General features: G+C 40.3%; 1 protein-coding gene across 1 annotated transcript; it reads right to left on the bottom strand.

Annotated features, from left to right (window-relative positions):
* Positions 1-538: 538 nt before the first annotated feature.
* Positions 539-15,328, bottom strand: LOC120567036 (endothelin receptor type B-like). Its single transcript, XM_039813824.1, has 8 exons — positions 15,137-15,328; positions 7,708-8,243; positions 6,535-6,647; positions 5,116-5,320; positions 3,532-3,681; positions 3,221-3,354; positions 3,010-3,118; positions 539-2,684 (listed from the first exon to the last, which is right to left on the bottom strand). Exons 2-8 carry the CDS (start codon positions 8,086-8,088, stop codon positions 2,544-2,546), a joined length of 1,233 nt encoding a protein of 410 aa, XP_039669758.1. The 5' UTR covers positions 8,089-8,243; positions 15,137-15,328; the 3' UTR covers positions 539-2,543.
* Positions 15,329-22,763: the final 7,435 nt, after the last annotated feature.

Raw genomic sequence — 22,763 nt, 5'->3', positions numbered from 1 at the left:
GCACCACCCATTCTATGTTCACATATTGTATGTCCTGTTCGTTTCCCGACAGGTCGTCTCGATGATGCAGGAGTAGCGTCCATGTTGTTTTCACATTACGACATAAAGCTCATGAACACAACGAAGTGGGAAGAACAACGTCCCAAGGTCTGCGCTCTCCCAGTGCCATTCTAATTTTCTGATTGTTTCATGGCGGTTACGTTCTAAAGCACAAATCAACACACTCACACTTTCAACACACCCACTGCCCAAAGGCTGACGCCCAGAAACGTCCTGAATGTCCACAGCAAAATAAGAAGACAATCAGAAAATAAAGGCGGAGGGCAGGATCTCTGAAGATACAGACACCACCACACACTTCTAGTGGGTCATAGGTGATGATTGAGAGGGATTACTTTTGTATCTTTTTGAGTCTATACACTGTTTGTTTTTTAGTATACGCATATACAGTATATTGTTCAACATGTGAATATTATGTCAGCAACTATGAGACTGCATCACTAGCGACCAGAAATGACCCTAAATAACTCAAGACAAATGCTATAAAATAATATTTATTACAGGTTTACTCTCAACAAATAAGTAGTATACAATGCAAGTCAAAACATCAGGGCCAGTACTCACATTACATTTGATCTTCAACGTCAAATTAGTCTTGACTTGTTCACAAAGCCGCTCAGACCTTCCAGTACACATTTGCCTCTACATGTAGCTAAAAACGGGGACGATAGCATAAACACATATGATGAGTTACTGTATGAGTCACATACTGCGTGATCAGTTGATTTGAGGAGGATGGAAATATGTTGTCGGAAAATGTATACGTTGCTTGAATCTTTTTTTAAATGCTTCAGGTTGAACCAACACCTTGTCTGGTTTTTCAGCAAATATGGATTTGAAAGAGGACACATTTGCTCTTCACTTTGATATAGAGAACTCAGAATATGGGAGGTTTTCATCACCATATCACGATACTAAGAGCCAAAAAAACAGATTCATCTTGTGCTTTTATCATAAGTACATACTCTCACTACTGTCACTGTAAAATATTTTGATTCCTTTAGGTTTTTAAGTTTTCTTACAATGAATTGTAATCTGCAGTTTTTTTTTCATTCTCATGTCTGACTTTTTAAAGAGCCAGACATTGTGTAAAAAGTTTTTGTTTTGCGATTATGACAAAATGTGTCACAAGTACGTGATTACTGAGCAGTTTTCTCAAGCTACAGGTGTACTAACTCTACAGTTATTATGAAATCTTAGGAACACATTTGTCTTCCTGTGCTGCAGCCCACATATTTCATTTCTCAAGATTAGATCCTTCTTTAGCCCACAAATTTCACACATTCAAGATCCTGAATTCTACCTGGATTATATTGAATGGAAACGACTAATATAAAACGACTATATATGTAAATCATTTCTATGACCATTCCACAGTTGAAGAAACGTTACCCCCGCTAAAAACATTTTTCAAACAGCTCTTACAAGTAGTTTCCAGTCGCCAGATCATCTTTGTAACATGACCACACACTGATGAAGGAGAAATATTTGGAAAAAATAACCTCATGTTAGAAGATGAAACAAGCGTCTCATGTTTTTTTGATATTTCCTTAAAAAAAATAGAGGCTAAATTGTAAGAGACAGGTTAAGACTTTATATACAGTGGAAACACGTACAACAAAATGAATACCGCAACAATAAAATTACTAATAAATGATCTCTTCTGTGTAGCATGATGGGAATCATCTGGTATTTGTCAGTGTTCTCAGACAACAGCTGGCCTCCACATGATTTGAAACGGCGATGATTTCCAGACTGAAAAAAGATTCCGACAATTGGCCTTCCACATGACAGTGGGGCCCATTTTTCTCTGGCATGATGTCACTAGGGCACATGGGCGTCGGGGAGCTCAGCAGTTGTATACATGTTGATTGTCAGACAATCAGCTTTTGATTGTGCTTATATGCAGAGGCACATTTGTGCATTTTTATACATGAAAAAAATCTTTTAGAAAATAACTCAGGGTCACAGTTTCCCTCTATCTTTCCCTGTGAGGTATTAAAGCTTCAACATGTAGTCTTATCAAAGCTGTTATTCATACATGAAGCACTACGGCTAGATATAATCGTAGTATCGTAATAAACATTCTTTATAAATGTATTGACAATGTTGGTCCACGGAGAGACTTTTAGTCCGCTGAACACAAGCCTCAGTGTCGCAGTATGAACAGATTCATGTAGGCTTGGTTCCATCATAAGTGTTGGCAGCTAGTGTTACAGTCTGAACAGGTACAGTCCGGTTATTTCATTCATCAGTTTGGGTCCGTCCTTTTGTTTTTTTATCAGTCTTTCAGTCCGCTGGGAGTCCTGAAGGAGTGACTTCTACCTCGCTCCATTTTCCCTCCTCATTGGTCTGTTGGCAGTGGCAGCTGTTCCTCCGTGATGGGAGCTAATGGGAACATGGGTTTGGCAGTAGAGGTGTGTGTGTGTGTGTGTGTGTGTGTGTGTGTGTGTGTGTGTGTGTCTAAGTGTGTGTGTGTGTGTTTATGAAGAGCTTGTGTATTTCTGACTGGAGCGGGAGCTGGAGCGGTCTAGTCCGTTCCCGTGACAGGAGCCCTTCCAGCGTCCTCCTGAACCTCGCTCATCCAGGGGAGACGTTCTGTAGCACCAGCAGCACAGGCAAGACTGCAGGACACACACACACACACACACACACACGCACACACACCCACACACACACACACACACACACACATGCACACACACACACACACACACACACACACTGCTTTTTATTGACTGCACTTTGTGTTCGCATTTTGTGTTCTCACAGATCATTTATTATTATTTTTAAGGGTAGGATTAAATACACTTTTGCTTCTACTCTTTTTTCAAGTTATTTATAATATTGGTAATATTGTGTTTTTGTTGTTTTTGCTTTTTAACTTTTTTTTACGAAATGCACTTTCTAATAATATTATATTTCTAGTGCCAGTGTGTGCCCTCTTACCTGGAAGCAGTTTTTAAACTTCTGGCTGACAAAGTAAAGGGCAATCGGGTTGATGCAGGAGTTTAGGGAGGCCATGTTGATGCCGATGTAATCCATCACTAACAGGAAGCTAGCGGGGGAAAGGGCAAAGTTTACAGTAAGGACTACAGGAAGTCACAGAGCAGAGAACAATGGGCCCTCATGACGTTTGCCGTGTATTTGTGTCGCCCACCTGAGCAGTTCACAGCGGTGGGGGTCATTTTGGTCGTAGATTGTTTTCTTCAGAATACGGCTGAGATGAAGGGGCAGCCAGCAGAGAGCGAAAATCAACACGAGGCAGAACACCGTCTTCGCTACTTCCCTCCGCTAACACACACACACACACACACACACACACACACACACACACACACACACAGTTCAACACACACACACACAGTCACAAAAGACAAATATTGTTACAACTGAGTGCGTCTGTCTTTACCAGTCTTGTTGGTGGTTACATGGTTACAGTGGATCTGAATGAGTCACCGGCACCTATACCTGTTTCATGTGGTCGTTGAGTGCGATGCGCATGCCTTTTTTGCGACTGAGCATCTCGCAGGACATGAGTGTGTAGAAGATTGCTGTGCAGGCCAGTGGGAGGCAGAAATAGAAGCCAAACAACCACCAGTCTTTCACATCCTGGTAGAACTTGAAAAAGAAAAATGGCCAGTAAAAAAAGTGCAACAATAAAGTAAGTTTTTTTGACTGACATTGATTGTACAAAGACTTCAAGTGGAAACTGATGCTGTGTATTATTTTGGTATTCTTCCCCCTGAAACACTTCAACATCTTTATGTCAGAGATTTTTTAATTGAACTACAGGTCCTTTGTAGACTAAAACAGCGTTACATTTCAATTCAACAAAAAAAGTCACTTTTCTGTTTTTATAATAATACTGGCAGTGAACTATGCTTCATTATCTATATTACAATTATATTCTGGTCATAAAAATCACTTAGTACTGACTTATTTTGCTAATGACATAAAGCTCTAGTGATGAAAAGACATCGCAGCTTTGTGCTTTATTTACCGTGTCATGCAATTCAGACCCTTCTGGTTTAAATAAACTTGAAGTATCCACATACTGGAAATGTCTATGGAATTTGTGTCTTGCTGTGCAGCTTTATGAACATACTGTGAATGTTCAGATGGTTTGCATGCAGTGTATATGGCTTATATTAAATTTTTTGGAAGAACTAATTACTTGTTGGCAGAGCTAGAAAGAGCCTGTTTAAAGAGATACTTTGCCGATATTCAACCAACGTTGTATCATAATAGTGCTGGTAGCATGTGCAAGTGCACTCACCTACTCAAAGGCCAGCTAAAAAAACCTCCAAGTGACGCGTTTGACTTGGAATTTTTCTGCTGGCCTGTTACTTGAACAATAGTCTCACATTGCCAGACTTGGGGGGGTCTGGCTAGTCCACACAGCATTCCAGAGTGGGAGAAAAACGTGCTCTGGTTTATTGGCATTTCTTTAAACCAATCACAATCGTCTTGGGCGCCGCTAAGCACCGGACGGAGCAACGGTGCCTCTGCAAAATAGCCTCGGGAAGGAACTTGTTTTGGTGGAACATGTGTACGTTCAAAAGTAGTTTTAGTTGTGCAACAGAAAACTCAGATTGGACAGATAGTCTAGCTAGCTGTCTGGAGAGATCTGGAGTTTAAAATTCCAACACAAAGAAAGCGGAAGGTACCGGACATCCAGCCAAAAAGAAGGACATCTGGCGGAGCAATCCCGGAAGTGGAACGTTGTGGATAGAGACTATGTAGAACCAATTTAAAAAATGTGCCACTTCACTGCATAAACAGCCATGTTTAATGAAAAGACCCTTTCCAGTGGTAAAATACATCTTTAAAGAAACACGCTATGCTGTTCAGGCGCTGTTTATACTTGAAATTAACATCAGGTGCAGGTTGAACAAAATCCACAAGCTTTTCTTCTTCTAATTTAGCCTTAATAGAGAGCTCTAAATCAGTGTGCAGGATGTTTTGACCATATGTGTGTGGTAAAACAATGCATGATGCAATCCCAGTATCCAGCTGTTTGTGTTTATTATGTTGTTATAATGAAGTGGCTACCTTCATAAAGCTGCTCGTCTGTTCTGGATGCAGCAGACACACACGCAGCTTGTTGCCTCTGTACGGCATCTCCAGCATGTCGAATGCCAGCGCCTCAGGGACCGCGAGCACCACGGCAACCAGCCAGATCAGAGTCACCTCCACTGCTTTCCACAGAGGGATCCCCATCCCCTTCACCCTGCTCCATGAGGTCACAGCGTGGTAGCTACGCAAACACAGGTATACAGTATGCAGTCTGTTACATTCCATTCTGTAAAAACTCTGAACAAAGTCTCTCTCATCTGTTTCAATTGGTATCATAAATTGTTACACTGTGTTCCTTTCTGAAGATCTTATCTGCGTGAACCTACCTTGAACCAATCCTCCTTTCCTATGAAGCCTCTTTTTTATCTATCTACTCTCGCGTCATCTAAGGAAATGGATTTTTCGATTGTTTGAAACTGTACGTGGTGGAATGTAACCAAGTACATTTACAGTTTTTTCCAACAGCTTACACACGTTTTCAAAACTATGTCTCCTTTTTTCAAAATTCTACACACAATTCCCAAAACTGCACACACAAAATGCTAAATGCCTCACATCTCCTTCAAAATGAAAAACTGCATTCAAAATGCCATAAACACATCTCAAAGTGAAGCATTTGCATCAAATGGCAAACACGTTTTTTCATAATAGTAAATGTTTGGATATACCATGTACACACTGTTGTTCGAAATCTAAAGCTATTTTGTCTTATATAGGCTTATATCTACATTTACAATGTTCTAGAGGGAAAGTAATCTGCTGAGAGGGGTGTGTGTGTGTTGTGTGTGTATGTGTCTCGTGGCGAGACGAGGCGGGGGTGTTATCAGATTAGCCTTTGTGCAAAACAAAGTCTAATTGATTTGATTTGCTAAAATAGTCCTTAGATAGTTGCATGCCTGTTCTCATTATTCTGAGTAAGGTTTGGCACTGTACGCTACGTACAAGATGGGCTTCGTTCCTCATTGGTCAATCAGGTGTTTGATCACACATGAATAAGTGTGGCCCTGAACTCTTTCTCTCCTCCTCCTCCTCCCTCCCCCTCTCTCTCCTCCTCCCTCTGCTCTCTGTTTTTGTTCTGCCCATTGTTCCAAACAGGTAATCTGACCTTTGACCTATGTGCCTATAGAGCTAATATACTAAAGCAGTGATTGATTAGTGATCAGTTAAGCAATTAGTGTTTGCACATGTGAAGAGTAGGTGTGTGCCCTGGTTAATAAGTGTAGCATTTTAATTGGTTGTGTTTGGAAAAGGAAAGCAAGTCACCTTTCTGTTAGATTTTTGTCTTAGGTAGAGTATTGTGTAGTGTTTTCATGCCACTTTCTAATCTAATCCTACAGCTGTAGTTACTTTACAAATAAAAAATTGTGTGTGTGTGTGTGTGTAAAGTCTACTTACCGGTCAATACTGAGGGCACACAGGCTGAGGACGGTGATACCAACTGAAGCTTTCTGGATGAACGGCATCAACTTACAGACGTACACGCCAAACGGCCAGTCCTCGGCTATTAACTGCAGAGAAAAATAATGCAGACAAGAGAGGGAAGACGTTTATAATGAGAGCAGTGTCCCCTGTGCACACAATGACAGACATCTTTGAGGTTCATGTAGAGGTTCTGTCTTCCTCGTGTCTTCCATTATTACTGTGGCAGCTAGCCAATATCAAGTTCATCTCCCAGGGGTTATAAAATCAGTTCAGCATCAGGACAATGTCCTCAACAAATCGGGCTACACGTTTGATTGCTGTGGAGGGCTTTGCACTTGCCAGCCACTTATCAAAATCTGCAGTTATGTGGCTAGCAACACTAGGCTGTATATCGTAATCATACATTTACTCTCATCATGTCACAAATACCTGTAAGGCAGGACCCCCGAGGCAAAGAAAATATGACTATTACTCAGATTGGCCTGGATAAAATGCAGCACAGCATTTTACTTAAAATGACTTAAAAGTGTGTTCGATCAGATTTTGGAAAAATAAAACGAGTTTCACATGTTGTTTTCTGCTTTGTTTTTTGGAATTCCTCACTGTCACACACAGTTGTGGTTACCATACCAGTTGGACATTTGGCAGTGACTGCATTTACATCCACGCCCCCTGGATGTTTTCACATCACACACACACACACACACACACACACACACACACACACACACACACCATCTGTTGGCTCGCATCTACTTTGATTAAGTTTTTAGTTTAAGTGGTCCCTTGTAGTTTATGTGTAGTCTTTTAACACACTAAATGAAGGGACAAACCGCAGATATACACTCCTGAAAAACCCCCCACAGCTTTAGATTGCTTTAGATTAAAGTCATACTAAATTAGACACAGACCCAGCAAAATATCTGTATTGTTGAATCAAGATTTTATGTCATGCGCAAGACTTGCATCTTATTATTTGATATTGAACAAACAATATTGAAAAAAATCATTTGTTAATGGCTAGATTCAAATATGAAACGTTCCGATCATCAATTCTGAAAAGTCTACAGGCTAGAGATCATCTATCACGTATGATAAAACAGAAAAATCACCAAACAGACAGACACAAAGGATAAATGTGGTCACCTTAAACACATTGATGGGAATGGCGATGATAATATAAAGCAGGTCCCCCAGAGCCAGGCTGCCGATCAGGACATTGGGTCCATTCCTCATACACTTGTTCTTATATATGATCCTGAGCAGCGTTGAGTTGCCGATGATCCCCACCACAAAGATCAGGCAGGACACGATGGTGTTCACATACTTGAAGGCGTGCTTGATCTCCGTAGGCTTAATGCACATGGGGGGGAAGAAGCCTCGCGGCTGTGGGGGCGGAAGCGGGACAGAGGCGTTGTTCTTGGACGTTTCTGAAGCTTGGGGGCTGCCCTGGGTGTCGCGGACCAATCTAGAGGCTCCGACCTGGGCGACCAGCAGGAGACACAGCAGAGCGGTGACGGCCCTCATCCTCACACTCACACTCACACTCACACAGCAAGATGTTCGCTCACTCAAGCAGTCTAAAAACACACACTTAAAGGCGCTCACGCACACATGTTCACGCACATCCACACATGGGGTCTTGCTCCGGGCATGGCAGCGTGGGTCTGACTCCGTTTGTCCTGCAGAGAGAGGCGGAAAACCATCAGCATACAAACAGTTGCATGCATAAGTAACACACACACACACACACACACACACACACACACACACACACACACACACACACACACCTCTCTTGTCTTATTTCAGGATGCTGCTGCTGAGCTAGCCCCCCTGCTAGGCAACAAACATGCAGACTCACGTGCTCCCTGTGTGGACCGGGTGTATTTGATCATATCCGTTGTGATGACCTACTGATCAGTGATCATAAATGTGTTTTCTTTGATTTCTCTGTGAATTTTGTTGACCCCTTATGTATAAAAAGAAAACTGCTTTCCCGTATCATTACTCGGAATACGGCTAATCAGTTTCCACAGCACTTTTTCTGTGATATTAATACTACTGTCAACGATGTAGAGCTTATATTTCAGTCTTTTAATGAGCTGTGCTCCACACTGCAGGACAAAGTGGCACCTGTAAAGGTTAGGACCAGGGTAGTCTATATCGACGCCGTTTCATTGACGGGATCGTTCTGGTGCCGCCAGCGGTTCTGCCGAATGTCCCTCACCTTCCACTTTCTTTGTGTTGACATTCTAAACGCTGGTCGATTTGGGAAACATCCTCCGAGCTAGAACCGACAATCAAATTATATTAATCTTTTTTTTTGGAGTAAACTTCTTATCACACACTCAACAGCCATTTAAATCACAGAGCTCACCTCCCTACGTGCACGTGTTCCACCAAAACAAGTTTCTTCCCGAGGCTATTTTGCAGAGGCACCGCACCTGTGTCTGGCGCTTAGCGCCGCCCCAGACGATTGTAATTGGTTTAAAGAAACGTCAATAAACCAGAGCACGTTTTTCTCCCATCCAGGAATGCTGTGTAGACTAACCAGACCCTCCTCCGCAGCGCTGTGGAGGTCTGGCAATGCGAGACTAGGACTAGGGCTGCAACACTTGACAGATGATGTCTGTAACCTGAGACGGAAGTGTCCCAACTCAGAACAATTATGATGGAAAGCCACTGGGCTTGAGGTGCACCGCCTGTATCTTAAAGATCTCTGGAATTCTTTCAATGCACTAGTAAAGGAAGCCAGGTCTGCTTAAAACGAAATCTTAATATTTTATTTGATACTATTATTATCATAGGTCCAGTATTCATCCTGACCAACTCTAGCCCTTCTCTATCTCCTTCGGTTCTAGACTCTTTTCAACCCATCAGTTTACAAGATATGATGGATTTGATTCCGAAAATGGAGCTACTGTATCTTTTAGCCTCTTAATGTATTACAGTCTTCTCTATTTTTTAAACCCGTTGCCAATTATTGGCCCTGCCCCTGCTGTTTCAGTTACTGTAAATTCGTCCTTGTCCACAGGACGTTTACTGTCCTCCCACGCTTAAGACCTGAGGTGATCAAGCTTTGAGTCCATAGCCCCTAAACTCTGGGACACTCTGCCTCCCTCCACTATTGCGGTCTGATGATTCTGTTGATTCTATTAACCCTTGTGTTGTCTTCCCGTTGACCATGCAACTTTTTTGTTTTTCTGGGTCAAAATTTAAAATAAAAACTTTATTTTCAACGTTCGTTTTTTCCGACACTTTTCTGGCTTTTCACCTTGTTTTTGTCACTTTTCCCGACGTTTTTTGTAACTTTTTTTTTACAACTTTTGTGTCACTTTTTCCAATGTCTTTGTCCATTTCTTCTGTGCTTTTTAGAAGTTTCTGTTGTTGTTTTTTCAATGTTCTATCAATTTTTTTCCTCAAATTCAACACCCAAATTCAATGAAAGTAGTGAACTGATTATTTATTTAACTTGTGAAGAGCGTTGCATGGAAACAATCCATGGTATTTCTATGACAATTTGGTTGAAAGAAACAATAACTTCTGATATAGAATTTTTTTGAAAATGGGTCAAACAGGAGGGTTAAAAAGATAAAGACATACCTGTTTAGACAGGTGTTTGGTTGACCTGTATGTACTTGGTCTGCACTTTCAGTATTACTGTGTAATAGTATTACTGTGTAATTACTGTGTAATACTGATTGGGAATCGTGCTCTCACTGTTTTGACCGTCTTGTTTATGTCTGTGAAAAGTGCTTTATTCATCATCAAACTTTTATTACAGACTCAAGGTCCAAATATTCTAAATGTTCAAAGCAGATACACAGTTTAGGTATCAAACTGAATAAGTTTGATGCCTGTTGGTTAGTCGCCTATCAGATTGGATCAAATCTTGAAAATGGGTTGTTCAAAAGAAAATCTGAAATTGGATTACATCACATAATTCAGTTTTGGTTTAGATCTGGATCAAACCATGTGTTAAAAACTGTTGTAGGATTGGTATAGGCCTACCTTTAAGCCAAGAACTTGTGATTATCCTGATAACAAACAAAGGGTAGATTTTAGGAGAAAAAAATGTAATACGACTTTGAAATTGGTTTAATAATGCAACATTTGTATCATGAAGTATATCTACATTTATTAATATTTTGCACTTGATTTGTTTAATTGTTACTGTGATAAAGTAGATAAAGTGGACATTAGGCTTTCAGTACAACAAAGTAAAAAAAATTTCAAAGAATTTGTTCACCATAAACTAATCCCCCAAATAGCTGTCAATATCCAACAAAAATGATGAGATGAACACCTTCCCCATCGTGTGGACAACAGGAGGGAGGCCGACTGACCGTTGAATACTGCACATTCTGCAAGGCGCTGGAGATGATGTATTGCAAATTTCGTATAATTTCCTCTGGCTTAGTCTTTTATCAAGTATGAGAAACTTGGACCAGATTGGACAATGTACATTTGAGGTACAACAACTTCCTGTTGCAGGGGGAAACGCACAAAATGTCCACCAACGCCACGGCAAAATTGTTCCAAGAAAACTAAAATTTTAACAACTTTTCATCAGGAATGCATTTAGATTTAGATAGGGATACATGTACATAGTGCATACATGTATACAGTGTATGTTGACAATGAGAACATTTTTGTGCAACAATTATAGAAGAGAGCAGTAAAACAGTAAACGACGAATGGAATAGTGGTAACTGTTGTTTGTGTGTGTGTGTGTGTGTGTGTGTGTGTGAGGGGGGAGATGGGGGTAGAGATACTTTCTTTCTCTCACAGAGGGCCCTAGCTGGGCTCTGAGCCTCTCAAGAATCATGTGATGCCCTTGGGCATCTCTCGAAATAAATGGGCTGGTTTATGATCGCGGCAATATCTTTAGAGACACGCTTTCAGGGTGCAGACACACACACACACACACACACACACACCAACACACACACACACACACACAAACACACACCACCACCACACACACACACTCATGTTTGTGTCTCACTCACTTGGACATTTGCAAACAAAGACACCAAAGACATCAAAGACACCAAAGACACCAAAAACAATGACAACCTCTTAAACCTGCCCACAACTCACACCATCACCATTACCTTGACCACACACACACACACACGCACATGCACACGCACACACACAAAGTCACATGGATGAACTCACACACATATCACAAGAAATCAGTTCAGAATTTTTTTCCTGAAATGAATAATTATAATCTGAATAACGCTCTTGTGTTGTATAACATGGTACCTCATTAGGACATGTCAGAGCAGGCTTGTCTGATCTAATTGGAAAGTTGAGTTTTAACTGGGCTGATCCTTTTGATCTCATAGATTGGACTTAAGAAACCATCTCCGACCTTGAGCTCTGCTGGCTTCACTTCTTAGAAAAAAAGGAGGTGGAAAGTTGGCAACAGCAAGGTAAAAATGGAGGAGGAAGTTAGTGGTCAAAATATGTCTCTTTGTGTGTGGGAAGAGAGGACAGGAAGAGGAGCATGAGAAATGAGAAAAGAAACAGAAATGGAACAGAATGGCAAGATGAACAATAGGAAAGCGCAGGAAAGGAAAAGTCAGAAGTGAGAGCTGAGGTATTGTGCCTGAGAGGACAGGAGTCATGCGAGGGACCTGCAGGCATTAAAAGAGCAATGTGGGGAAGGTACATGAATTTGGAAAATGGATTCTATTTAAAGGGGTTGCACTGGACATTCAGAACATTCATTTAGCAGTAAATAACTACGTGCTTTGTAGATATATAGTGAAACAATGGCATCCTGTGCAGAGAATGAAGTCACATTCCCTCTGCGTGTGTTGTAATCTGAGCTTCTCTGTTCTTTGTTTTGATAGCCGGTCCGGCCGCATGTGCACGTTCGTGCACGGGGCCGTGAATTTAGGTATTTCACATATTAGGAAACGATTTGTGAGAGCTGCGTGGAGGCAATCCCACCCTGCTTTTTTCAGTATTTTGAGTACAGTCCCTTTAAATGTAAAAAATAAGAATTAAATGTCCAGTATTTAGTAGAAGAAAACTAAATTTGACTCTGAACCTGAAGTCGTTAAATTGATCGGATTAGTTTTAATATTAATATTGGGTCTGTGGCTTGATTGTTGATGAAGAATAACTAAGTAAAAACACAATTCAGCATTTTACAAGATTATAAAACCACATTGATTTTCTGTAGCTGTCTGCACCAGAATTAAACATAATCTTGCATCTATAGTTGCAGTGGTGGAAGAAGTACTCAGATCCTTTACTTATACCAATAACACATTTTTGAAGTACTACATTACCAGTTAAAATCCGATCTGCATTTAAAATCATACTTTAGTGAAAGTAGGGGATTATTAGCTAGATGTACTGAGAGTATGAGAAGTAAAAGTACTCATTCTGCAGTAAAATGACCCCTGTGACTGATATAGTATCCTATATGACATAATTAGATTGTGTAAGTAGCATATGACTGTTATAGCTGGCTGAGGTGGAGCTAGTTTTAACTACTTTATTGGGTCCAGTGGTTCCCAGCCTAGGGACCGGGTCCCTCCGAAGATTCATGAGATAAATCTGAGGGGTCAGGAGATTTTCCACTTTTTCCACTTCTCTCTAATCTTTGATTTCTTTGTGAAATATTGGATACTTTAACTTATTTGGGACTAATTCCCACTTTTAACTTTGGTTTCCTTTAAACGATAACTTGAATCCTAACTTCAGTCCGGTGTGTGTGTGTGTGTGTGTGTGTGTGTGTGTGGGGGGATTATGAGTTAGAGGACTTTGATATGTGGGCAAAACATTTTTCCCAGGTGATGTTATACAAGTAACATTATTATTGTTTTATTATTATTATTATTATTATTATTACTGTATTATTATTGTTACTGTATTATTATTATTACTGTATTATTATTTTTATTATTATGTTTTCAATTAATGCAAATATTAAACTGTTGTGTAGATTCAACTTTGTGGTTATTTTGAGCTTGTAGTTTTCGGTGTTGCATTGTGTCCCCCCTCCCGTCTCCATTTGGGGATAACAACAACGCGCATACCATCACAATGTTGTTATTAATAAAGATGGGAAAGGATGAGACTCAAAATGAAAAGTATCAACAGAGTTTCAGCTCCACTGCCTCTAAATACGGTTAACTTTTATAGCCTCATCAATTCTTTTACAAAGTGTGAAATATATTTTTTCTGCCATTTTCACTGGCTTCTCTGTGAAAAGAGCCAATAAATCCTGTCTATAAATGACAAAAAGGCCGTGGAAGTGGACACAGTTTCATTCTTTGGATTTAAGCATGTTATTGTGAGGGCATGTCCATCCATCACATCAGCTGCACAATCAACGCAGGTTGTCAAATCGAAAAAGTGTGCATAGTCTAGACTGGTTGGATATTAACACTATTGGACTGTGATAATTCGAGCTGCAACAAAGCAGGCCTTCTATATTTTCATTTGCGTAACTGCATGAAAATCATATTTTCATGGTTAGAGAGCCTGTTTACATAAAGGTTTCTTTCAAACCGATGCATTTGCTCAGCCTCTTTTAGCAGAACAGTAATTCTAATTTTCACTCAGCTATTCTCCTCAACTGGCACCTGCTAGATGATTTTGGTTTGGTGCAACATATAAATGTTTGCATCTCACGACCAGTTTGATAAAAAAATTAAAAAATAGTTTCATATTTCTGTGAGAATAGATGTTGATATTGTCGCATCTCATTTCTTAATTGATCTGTTAGGTGTGAACTAGTCTCATAAGGCCATAGTGACTTGATCATTTGTTAATGGGGAGCAACAATTATTCATCTTACATCATGCCTTAATCATGCATTAAATCATCAGGAGTTATGCTTTAGTTCAACATTACTTGACTATATGATTTGTACCCTTATTATAAAGTGTTACCAATGAAATTCGACGGTGTGTGAGCAAAAAATCGAAACCTATTTGACATGCAAACTTATTCAGCAGTTACTGAAAATGTGAAATGGTTTACGATGACCAAAGAATACCAGTTAATTAAATTACCAGCCCTATAATTACAAGTTAGATAGATATATAATATAGATGGATAGATAGATAGCTTAGTTAGATAGATAGATAGATAGATAGATAGATAGATAGATAGATAGATAGATAGATAGATAGATAGATAGATAGATAGCAGTGGTGGAAGAAGTATTCAGATCATTTTAGTAAAAGTACTCAATGCAGAAGCAGGTTTCAGCTGCACTTGTAGGCCGTTATATTGTTGGATTAATTTGTAATAGAACATCATATTTTATAAACTACATATGTTTAGCCTACGTAGGTAATTGCCTACTTGAGTAAATGTACTTAGTTACATTCCACCACTGATAGATGGATAGATAGATAGACTACACATTTCCATACAAAGTAGGATAAAAGTTTTAAGCCTAAATCTAAAGAGGAGCAGTGACTGCAGTCACGTTGCTGTGGCGACTTCTTCTTACACCACGCGCAGTCAAACCGTTACTTTGCCACTTTAATTAAACTCTGAAGCCTATTTGATCAAGTCGAGGTCGATGACTTACCGCGGTGTAGTGGTGTGCTCAAAGATGATCAATATTCCAGCAGAGTTCCACTAATTGGCCTGATCCTCGGTGAATAATTACGAGTTCCTCGCTGGCTTCCAGCACTGAAAGTTTCCGCTGTTGTCCAGCTGTGCGTCAGGACCGTCCGTTGCCCGCTCCGGCTGAGCTCTGACGCAACGAGGGACGCTGTGGGCTTTTCTAGCCGCGAGCCGGGAGGCTGCAGAGACAGCCAATCATATCACAGACCCGACCCGAGCATCCTTCCCTCTCTGCTACTAACTTGCCCGCACTAATCTTTTTTTATACTTTTCCTGAAAATGTGCACCGCTTCGCCACTTTTTTCACTTTCTTTCATAACAATTAAAATACTTTTTGTTTATCGGGCTGATGAAGTGTAGTCTAGGCTTAGTGTAGTTAGAACAGTCGAGATAAAAGAGGAGTTGTCTTCTCTGACGTGCTGTAGAAGAAGAAAAGCTTCAAAAGAGGATTGGAGTCATGGGAATGGTTCAGCCTGCAGGGTTCTCCCCTGAAGGATCTAACTTCAAAACACAAGATCCACACAGTAATGACAAGTCGCATAGGCCAAAATGGAATACTTGATTTGCACACACACACACACACACACACACACACACACACACACACACACACATATATATATATATATATATATGCATGAGTGCATGCACATATATGCATGACAGTATTCATATATACTGTATGTGAAAGTGCTTAGTACCTGTAAACAGACCCGTTGCTAGACCTCAGTCTTAAGGGGGGCACATGAAATACATGGAGGGGCACAATTATTATTGGCGTACAGTACGTATATGTATAATAATCATATACTCTTGTTATACTATTCGCACGTAATCATCACGTTAAACATAACCAACAGCAATATGACCAGGTAGCCTATATAGCCTACAACACATTACATAGAAGCAATGTTATGAATATCCATAAAACACGTGACACCAGAAGCATCTCTCAAACATTGCATTTTAAAGCAGTCAATAGAAGAATATGCATTGCTATGCATGTGCCATGAGACACGCACGCACGCACGCACACACACACACACACACACACACACACACACACACACACACACACACACACACACACACACACACACACACACACACACACACACACAGAGACTTCGAACCTACCGGTACTTTGAGTGGAGGCAGCATGTCCTCTCTCCAGTCCCTCCTGTCATTTGAAGCTGCATGCTTATTTAAGCCCATGTCTGTAAATCTTAAACCCCTTAATGAAGAAGGTCGCGTCCGATGATACAGATGTGAATTTCCTGCAGGCATAACAAAATGCAGAGTCCTTTTCCACCGAGTAGCCTAACGCGCCAGTCTCTGTTCAAATACCAGCTACAGCTACGTTTTTCGTAACCAAACATTTTGACTGGATATTTCCTCAACACAACCTGTTTGGGTTTCTCCGTCACACCCCCTGATTCAACAGTTAGTTGTGGCCCAAATGCTGCCCCAGTCGCAGTTGCACTTGACCTGCAGGTCCTGCCTGGCCCAGGGTCGGGCTCCACGGAGCTACTAGCATCAGGCTCAGACTGTCGTCCAGGGACTCCTTCTCCAACGACAACATCAGGAGGCGTCGGTGTCGTATCCAATTTGGCAGAGGAGAATGTTGGTGGGCTTTTCAACCACTTACGGATATCCATGACCGAACTGAAGCGGCGCGTCGTAAAACTCATCCAGCTTTCAAAAATGTGCGGTAACTGTTGAGCACCTAATACCGACGTAGGCTACGTCACGTCGTAGCCTAACTTTCTTTTAGTAAGGCCGTGATAGGCTGTTGCAGTGTAGATTCCCATCAATCAAACAAAAATCACACCATTGTTTATTTATATTTATAATGTTTTAATGATAAAGAATGCAACATTAATGCAACACAAAATTAGCAACTATGATAATATAAAATTAAAGTAATTTTTTTAAGAGATCTGTGCCTCAAGTGGGGGGGCACAAGCATTTTTGGGGGCGGGCCCGGCCCCCTATGGCCCGCCCATAGCGACGGGTATGCCTGTAAATATGTATGTGCTAGTCAGATATTCCATTTTGGCCCCTCCAAACACTTACCAAAACTATTCAGGTGCTTACTGAGATGTTACATTTTTGTAACTTTGCTGAGAGTGGTTTAACTTGTAAGCACTGATCCAACAGGATTTAACAGACCTAAAACCTGGATGACCTACATCATTAAATCACTTATTTCGGGTGGATGTAGGCGTATTCTTCATTCTCTTGGGGAGAATAGTTGGGTCTTTGTAAAATATAGAGTGTGGTCTAGACCTACTCTATCTGTAAAGTGTCCTGAGATAACTTTTGTTATGATTTGATACAAATTGAATTAAATGAAAGAAGGGGCATTCTTCACAATAAGCAATTTTAATTTCTTCTTTTCCCCCCCACCACTTTGATCAGCGTTACAACTTTTGATAAATAAAAAAGTTGAGGGCATTGCTGGTGACGACTTTTGTGTAGCATTGGTGATGACAATGGTATCTGCCTTAAACTGTACTTGTAGCTGTAAATGTCATTTTTATCTCCAATGATGCAGCTTTTAAATTTTCTGTAAAGTTCAGAGTATGCAAAAGTTGCAACAAACTTGTTGTCACACAAACAGATGCTATCTGCTTGCTGAAAGTGTGTGTGTGTGTTGTTCTGCACGTTCACTTTGATATGGTCAAAACAACTCACAACAGTTCATTTGTCAGTCAGTGCGTGTGACTCACTCACTTGCACATGTGCAAACAAAGACACCAAACACACAACACCCCTCCCCTCACACCATCACCTCTGCCATTAAACCAGCGCGCACACACACACACACACACACACACACACACACACACACACACACACACACACACACACACCAAACAAAGGGCCTTTCTGTGGAGTCTGTTTAATGACACCCATCCCCTGCTCTATTTCGGGAGGACGACTATTCCTGGCGCATCATTATTGTCATTAGCACAGTCTCATATTATTCAATCGTTAACAGACATTATCACCATTATACACATGGTTACACACATTAGGTCTCCCAAACTCAATGCTGTGTTGCTCTGCACCCGTTTGTGTGTGTGTGTGTGTGTGTGTGTGTGTGTGTGTGTGTGTGTGTGTGTGTGTGCGTATGTGTGTGTGTGTGTGTGTGTGTGTGTGTGTGTGTGAGTGTGTGTGTTCGCGTGTGTGTGTGTGTGTGTGGAGAGGACGTGCTGTTGCCCTGTAGTCTACGTGGCCTTGGCAGAGCGATCCTTTTGGATAGTTTCGGTAAACCTCTTCCTGACCTGTAAACACTCTTCATCCTCTTTCACAGGAAACAGGCTCACTTTGAACATTACAGTATGTAGTCTGAATTGAGTCTGAATGTGATGAAGATTCTTCTTCTTTTAACTCAATAGGTGTGACACTTAAAGGAGAACTCTGGCCGATTTTTACCTGAATCTTGATCGCTAGATATCTACGAGTACTGTCGATAGGAAAAAAAAACGACCAAAATCGGTGCTAGCAAACTGGAGTTGCTGCAGCTAATGGCCAGAGCTCCCAGGTAGCTAAAATGCCAGTTGTGGGGACATGTTCTAAAGAGTGCCTTTGTGACTCTTAACAGACACAAAATGCATTTAAAATGTCTATGCTTCAAGTAGGCCTTATTAAAGTCTCCTGCGATTATATGAACACCGTTGGGGTGGGCCTGCTGCTGTTCGTTTATGGTGTTCAGCAGGAGAGAGAGCGCCGTGTTTACATTGGCGCCGGGTGGAATATACACAGCCGTGACAATCACTACTGTTAGCTCTCTCTGTAGAAAAAAAGGCTGGCATCTTACAGACATGTACTTGAGGTCAGGGGAACAGTGTTTATCTATGCTCCGCAGGGACAGGACTGAGGACTCCGGTAAGAGCAGAGGAGGGTGGCTCTGTATGTACGTACATGAGAACTGGTGTAATAACAGGACAATTATAGATATAATTTCAATTTATGCTCTTTTGTCAGACAAGACACTGTTTATGTTGACCTCGACCTCTTGAACTTTTGAATTTCTTTAGAGTAAATTAAAAATGAATATCACATTATCACACAGCTGCATTATTACAAGAAATGAAAAGACTTCATGTTTTGTGCATCATTGTATACACATTTTTTATATATATATATATATATATATATATATATATATATATGCATATATATATATATATATATATATATATATATATATGCATATACTTAATTTATTTACAGACTCAAGGTCCAGATAGAAAAGCACACATAACATATTAAAAGAGGGCTACACACAAACACACAAACATACATACATACATACAAATAGCTATGCACAATAATTAAAACAGGTACAGATGCGTGTTCCAGTAATTACATAATTTGAGATCTTGACATTTTTTTAAATATATATCTATGGGTTTGCACAATGCTCAGTCACATTAGCTTTTAATAATTGACCCACTAGCCTACTGGGTGCATATACGGTAACACAATAAGGATTTATTTACAGTAGGGTCAAACTAAATTACACAAATTTGCTGATAAATAAAGAGCCTTGTACGTCAGACGCATCAGGGTAACCTGGTGCCATCTCAAATCACATTAGGCTTTGTTTTTGCTTCGTTTTTAACGCTATCATGTGAAAACCCTGTAACCAATTTACTGTACCTGATTTTCATGTTATCTCTTCATGTAAAGGATTACATGCTCATTCACGTGTTGAAAAAGTTCCCTGAACTCTCAGGAGGCTTAAAAGAAAACCTTTGAAACCCTCTTGAGAACGTCAACTGACATACATGTCAACTGACAACATTGAAAAACAGTATATGAATTCTTATTTATGAATGCATCTGGGCAAAGGATTCTGAAGCCCTTTAAAAGGCATAGCTGGCCTGATGATATGGATTATGGAAGAAAATACAAGAAATCACAGACACACCAAATTGGGGCGTGTCTGCTGACGTAGGCCAATGATTCATGCTACAGTGAATCAGGAACTCAAGGTTTAAACATAACCTTTGACATAAACCAGCTAAGGCTAAGCAGCACAAGCAGTGAAAGTTTCCTACTGACTCTGAAGTGTAAGGAAATGTGTCTGTCCTATACTTTCATACTTACAATTACTAGTTTACACTGACAAGTATGGCTAAATGTATGTACTATGAGTACCCTAGTGCTGCACTCAAAGCCGTCAAAAAGTTGAGTAAAGAAAGCTGGACACTTCTAACTCTCAAAGGTTGCCATCTCGGCTAAGTAGCGGAAGGGGAAGGACCACCAAACTTGTGAAAATAGCAGCCGAGGAAGCAGCAGCAGCTTTTTTCTGCGGTACACACAAGCAAGTAAAAGTAAAAGCATGTTTATTTTTAATAAAATTGAAGTCAATAAACAAGCCGGCAGATATTTTAGATAGGGGGAAATAGGTAATGCTCCGCCAGGTTGCAATCAACCATTAAAAAAAGTAGAAGAAGAAGATGTCAAAGGTTTTTTGATTTAATTTGATTTATTTAATTGTATCAAGAATGCCTTACACATGAAAAAAAAACATAAAATACAATCAAGGATAAAAACACAATAAAGTCCAGGACTTATTTCTATCGTGGAGTCAACACAACATCAGGACAAGACAAGAAATTCACAGAGTGTATAATAATCAATGACATAACATAAAAACACTTCTCTTAAATAAATAAAAAATTAAAATGGTAACTTACCCTTTGATCTATTCCGCAACCCTCTCTAGTAACCAGACCTTGATGCTCTTTTTGAAAGAGTTCAGGCTGGAAATGACTTTAATATAACGATCTAACTTGTTCCACTGAACTGCCCCTATATAGGCAAAGGTTCCTTTCCCTAACACTGCCTTAAATTTATAAGGACACAGGTCAGATATGCTGCCACAAGTATAAATATTGTGTGTGTCCTTTACCTTAGTTACAACACAAACACTTGTGTAATAATGATTCTCATGAATAAATGAATTTATATAGGCAAGCCTATTTAAATATATGTCTTCATTCTGTGAACACTCATAAGGTGTATATACATTGAGAATAATAAGATATTTATTTTTAAACTTCAATTGTACAGCAATGCACCAGTCAACTCCAGTCCTGATGACATTTATCACTGAGTCTAGCTTCTTGTGTCATAGGATAGCCACACCCCCTGATATCCGTCCTCTCACTATACCCATAGTAAGGTCCGCTGTGGATTCCCCAGCTCCGTGGAAACTGTCATTAAAAAAGTTAAATCTTCCTAGATCCTGCTTAGATAAAAAAGTTTCTTGCAGACATACAATGTCGCATTTTTGCAGCAGGTTATCCACAACCATACGTCGAACCCTATCTCCAGCAGTATTGCCAACACGCAGCCCCCGACAGTTATAGGATGCAACATGCATATTTGTTGATTAAGATAGCGGGGCCACAGCTCCAACGGGCCCGTTGCTGTAGAGATGGTCGTGCTGGACCCTTTAAAAGACAATTCCGGTGCAAAACGAACCTTGGGGTTATTAACTGATGTGTACCTACTCTGTCGCTCTCTGGGACATGTTTTCATGCTAATCGAATAAGTTTGGAGCTTTGACGAGGCTACCGCGGACCGCTGGTTAGCTTACAATGCTTATATTTGGGGCATGGGGACACTCAAATTAAAGTATTATTTAATACCACTAAAAAGGCTCGAAATATCACCACACCTTAACATAGCATAATGAGGGTCCCTAAATGTGAACCGAAGCATTGACAACATTGTAAGTGTACAGATAGTTTATTAAAAAGATAGATTATAAAGACAGTCGCGTTCATGTTTACTTGCAGGACTAGTCGAAAAACGAGCGCCCTAAACAGACCCTAAATTCCGAGCATCTACTCAATCTGTATTTTGAACCCAACAAGATAGCCTCTGTTTTACCAAAATATAGGGACAGCATATTGTCAATCAGCCAGTTGTTTACGAAAGCTCAGAGCTCAGGGTACTCTCTAGTGTCGATTGTTGTTTATTAGACATTAAAAGTGCAGAGTCATCAGAGTACAAAAAAAGTTCACATGAACAGGAGTCTGCCATATCATTAATGCATGTTACAAAATAAGGACAGCCCGAGAATGCTTCCTTGTGGAACGCCGCATTCAACTACACTAGGGTCAGACAGCACTCCCCCTAAGACCACCAATTGTTCCCTCCCTGATAGGTAAGACCTAAACCACCTACAGGTGGAGCTGTCTGACCCCAAGGCCTCAAGTTTGTCATGATTCACCGTATCAAATGCTTTTTGAAGATCCAATAACACCATTCCGCAGAGATTTCCATAATATATTTCCCTGCGTATGGTGTCGGATAAATACAATAGGCATGATTCAGAAGAATGTGACTTCCTGAATCCAGATTGGAATTTTAACATGAAGTTGTTTTTATTCATGTATTCATTGAATTGCTCATTGACCAACTTTTAAATTTTTTTTGAGACTGTGCACAAAATAAAAGGTGGCGATCGTGTGTGATTTAAGACAACACTATCATGTCGAAATTCACCAAACGCAAGTAAGTACATAGTGTGCACAGTGTACTACATGGAAGTGTACTAATAG

This window comes from Perca fluviatilis, chromosome 10 (genome assembly GCF_010015445.1).
Source record: "Perca fluviatilis chromosome 10, GENO_Pfluv_1.0, whole genome shotgun sequence".
Taxonomy (NCBI): domain Eukaryota; kingdom Metazoa; phylum Chordata; class Actinopteri; order Perciformes; family Percidae; genus Perca; species Perca fluviatilis.
The sequence above is the reverse complement of the archived record's forward strand: the minus strand, read 5'-3'. Positions and strand labels throughout refer to the sequence as shown.

Excerpts from the sequence above, each read along its gene's own strand:
- LOC120567036 (XM_039813824.1), bottom strand. The coding sequence starts at position 8,088 with ATGAGGGCCGTCACCGCTCTGCTGTGTCTCCTGCTGGTCGCCCAGGTC. Across the intron at positions 6,648-7,707 it reads TTCCCATCAATGTGTTTAAG|TTAATAGCCGAGGACTGGCC; the intron begins GTGACCACATTT and ends TTTTCTCTGCAG. Across the intron at positions 5,321-6,534 it reads TGTGCCCTCAGTATTGACCG|CTACCACGCTGTGACCTCAT; the intron begins GTAAGTAGACTT and ends GTGTTTGCGTAG.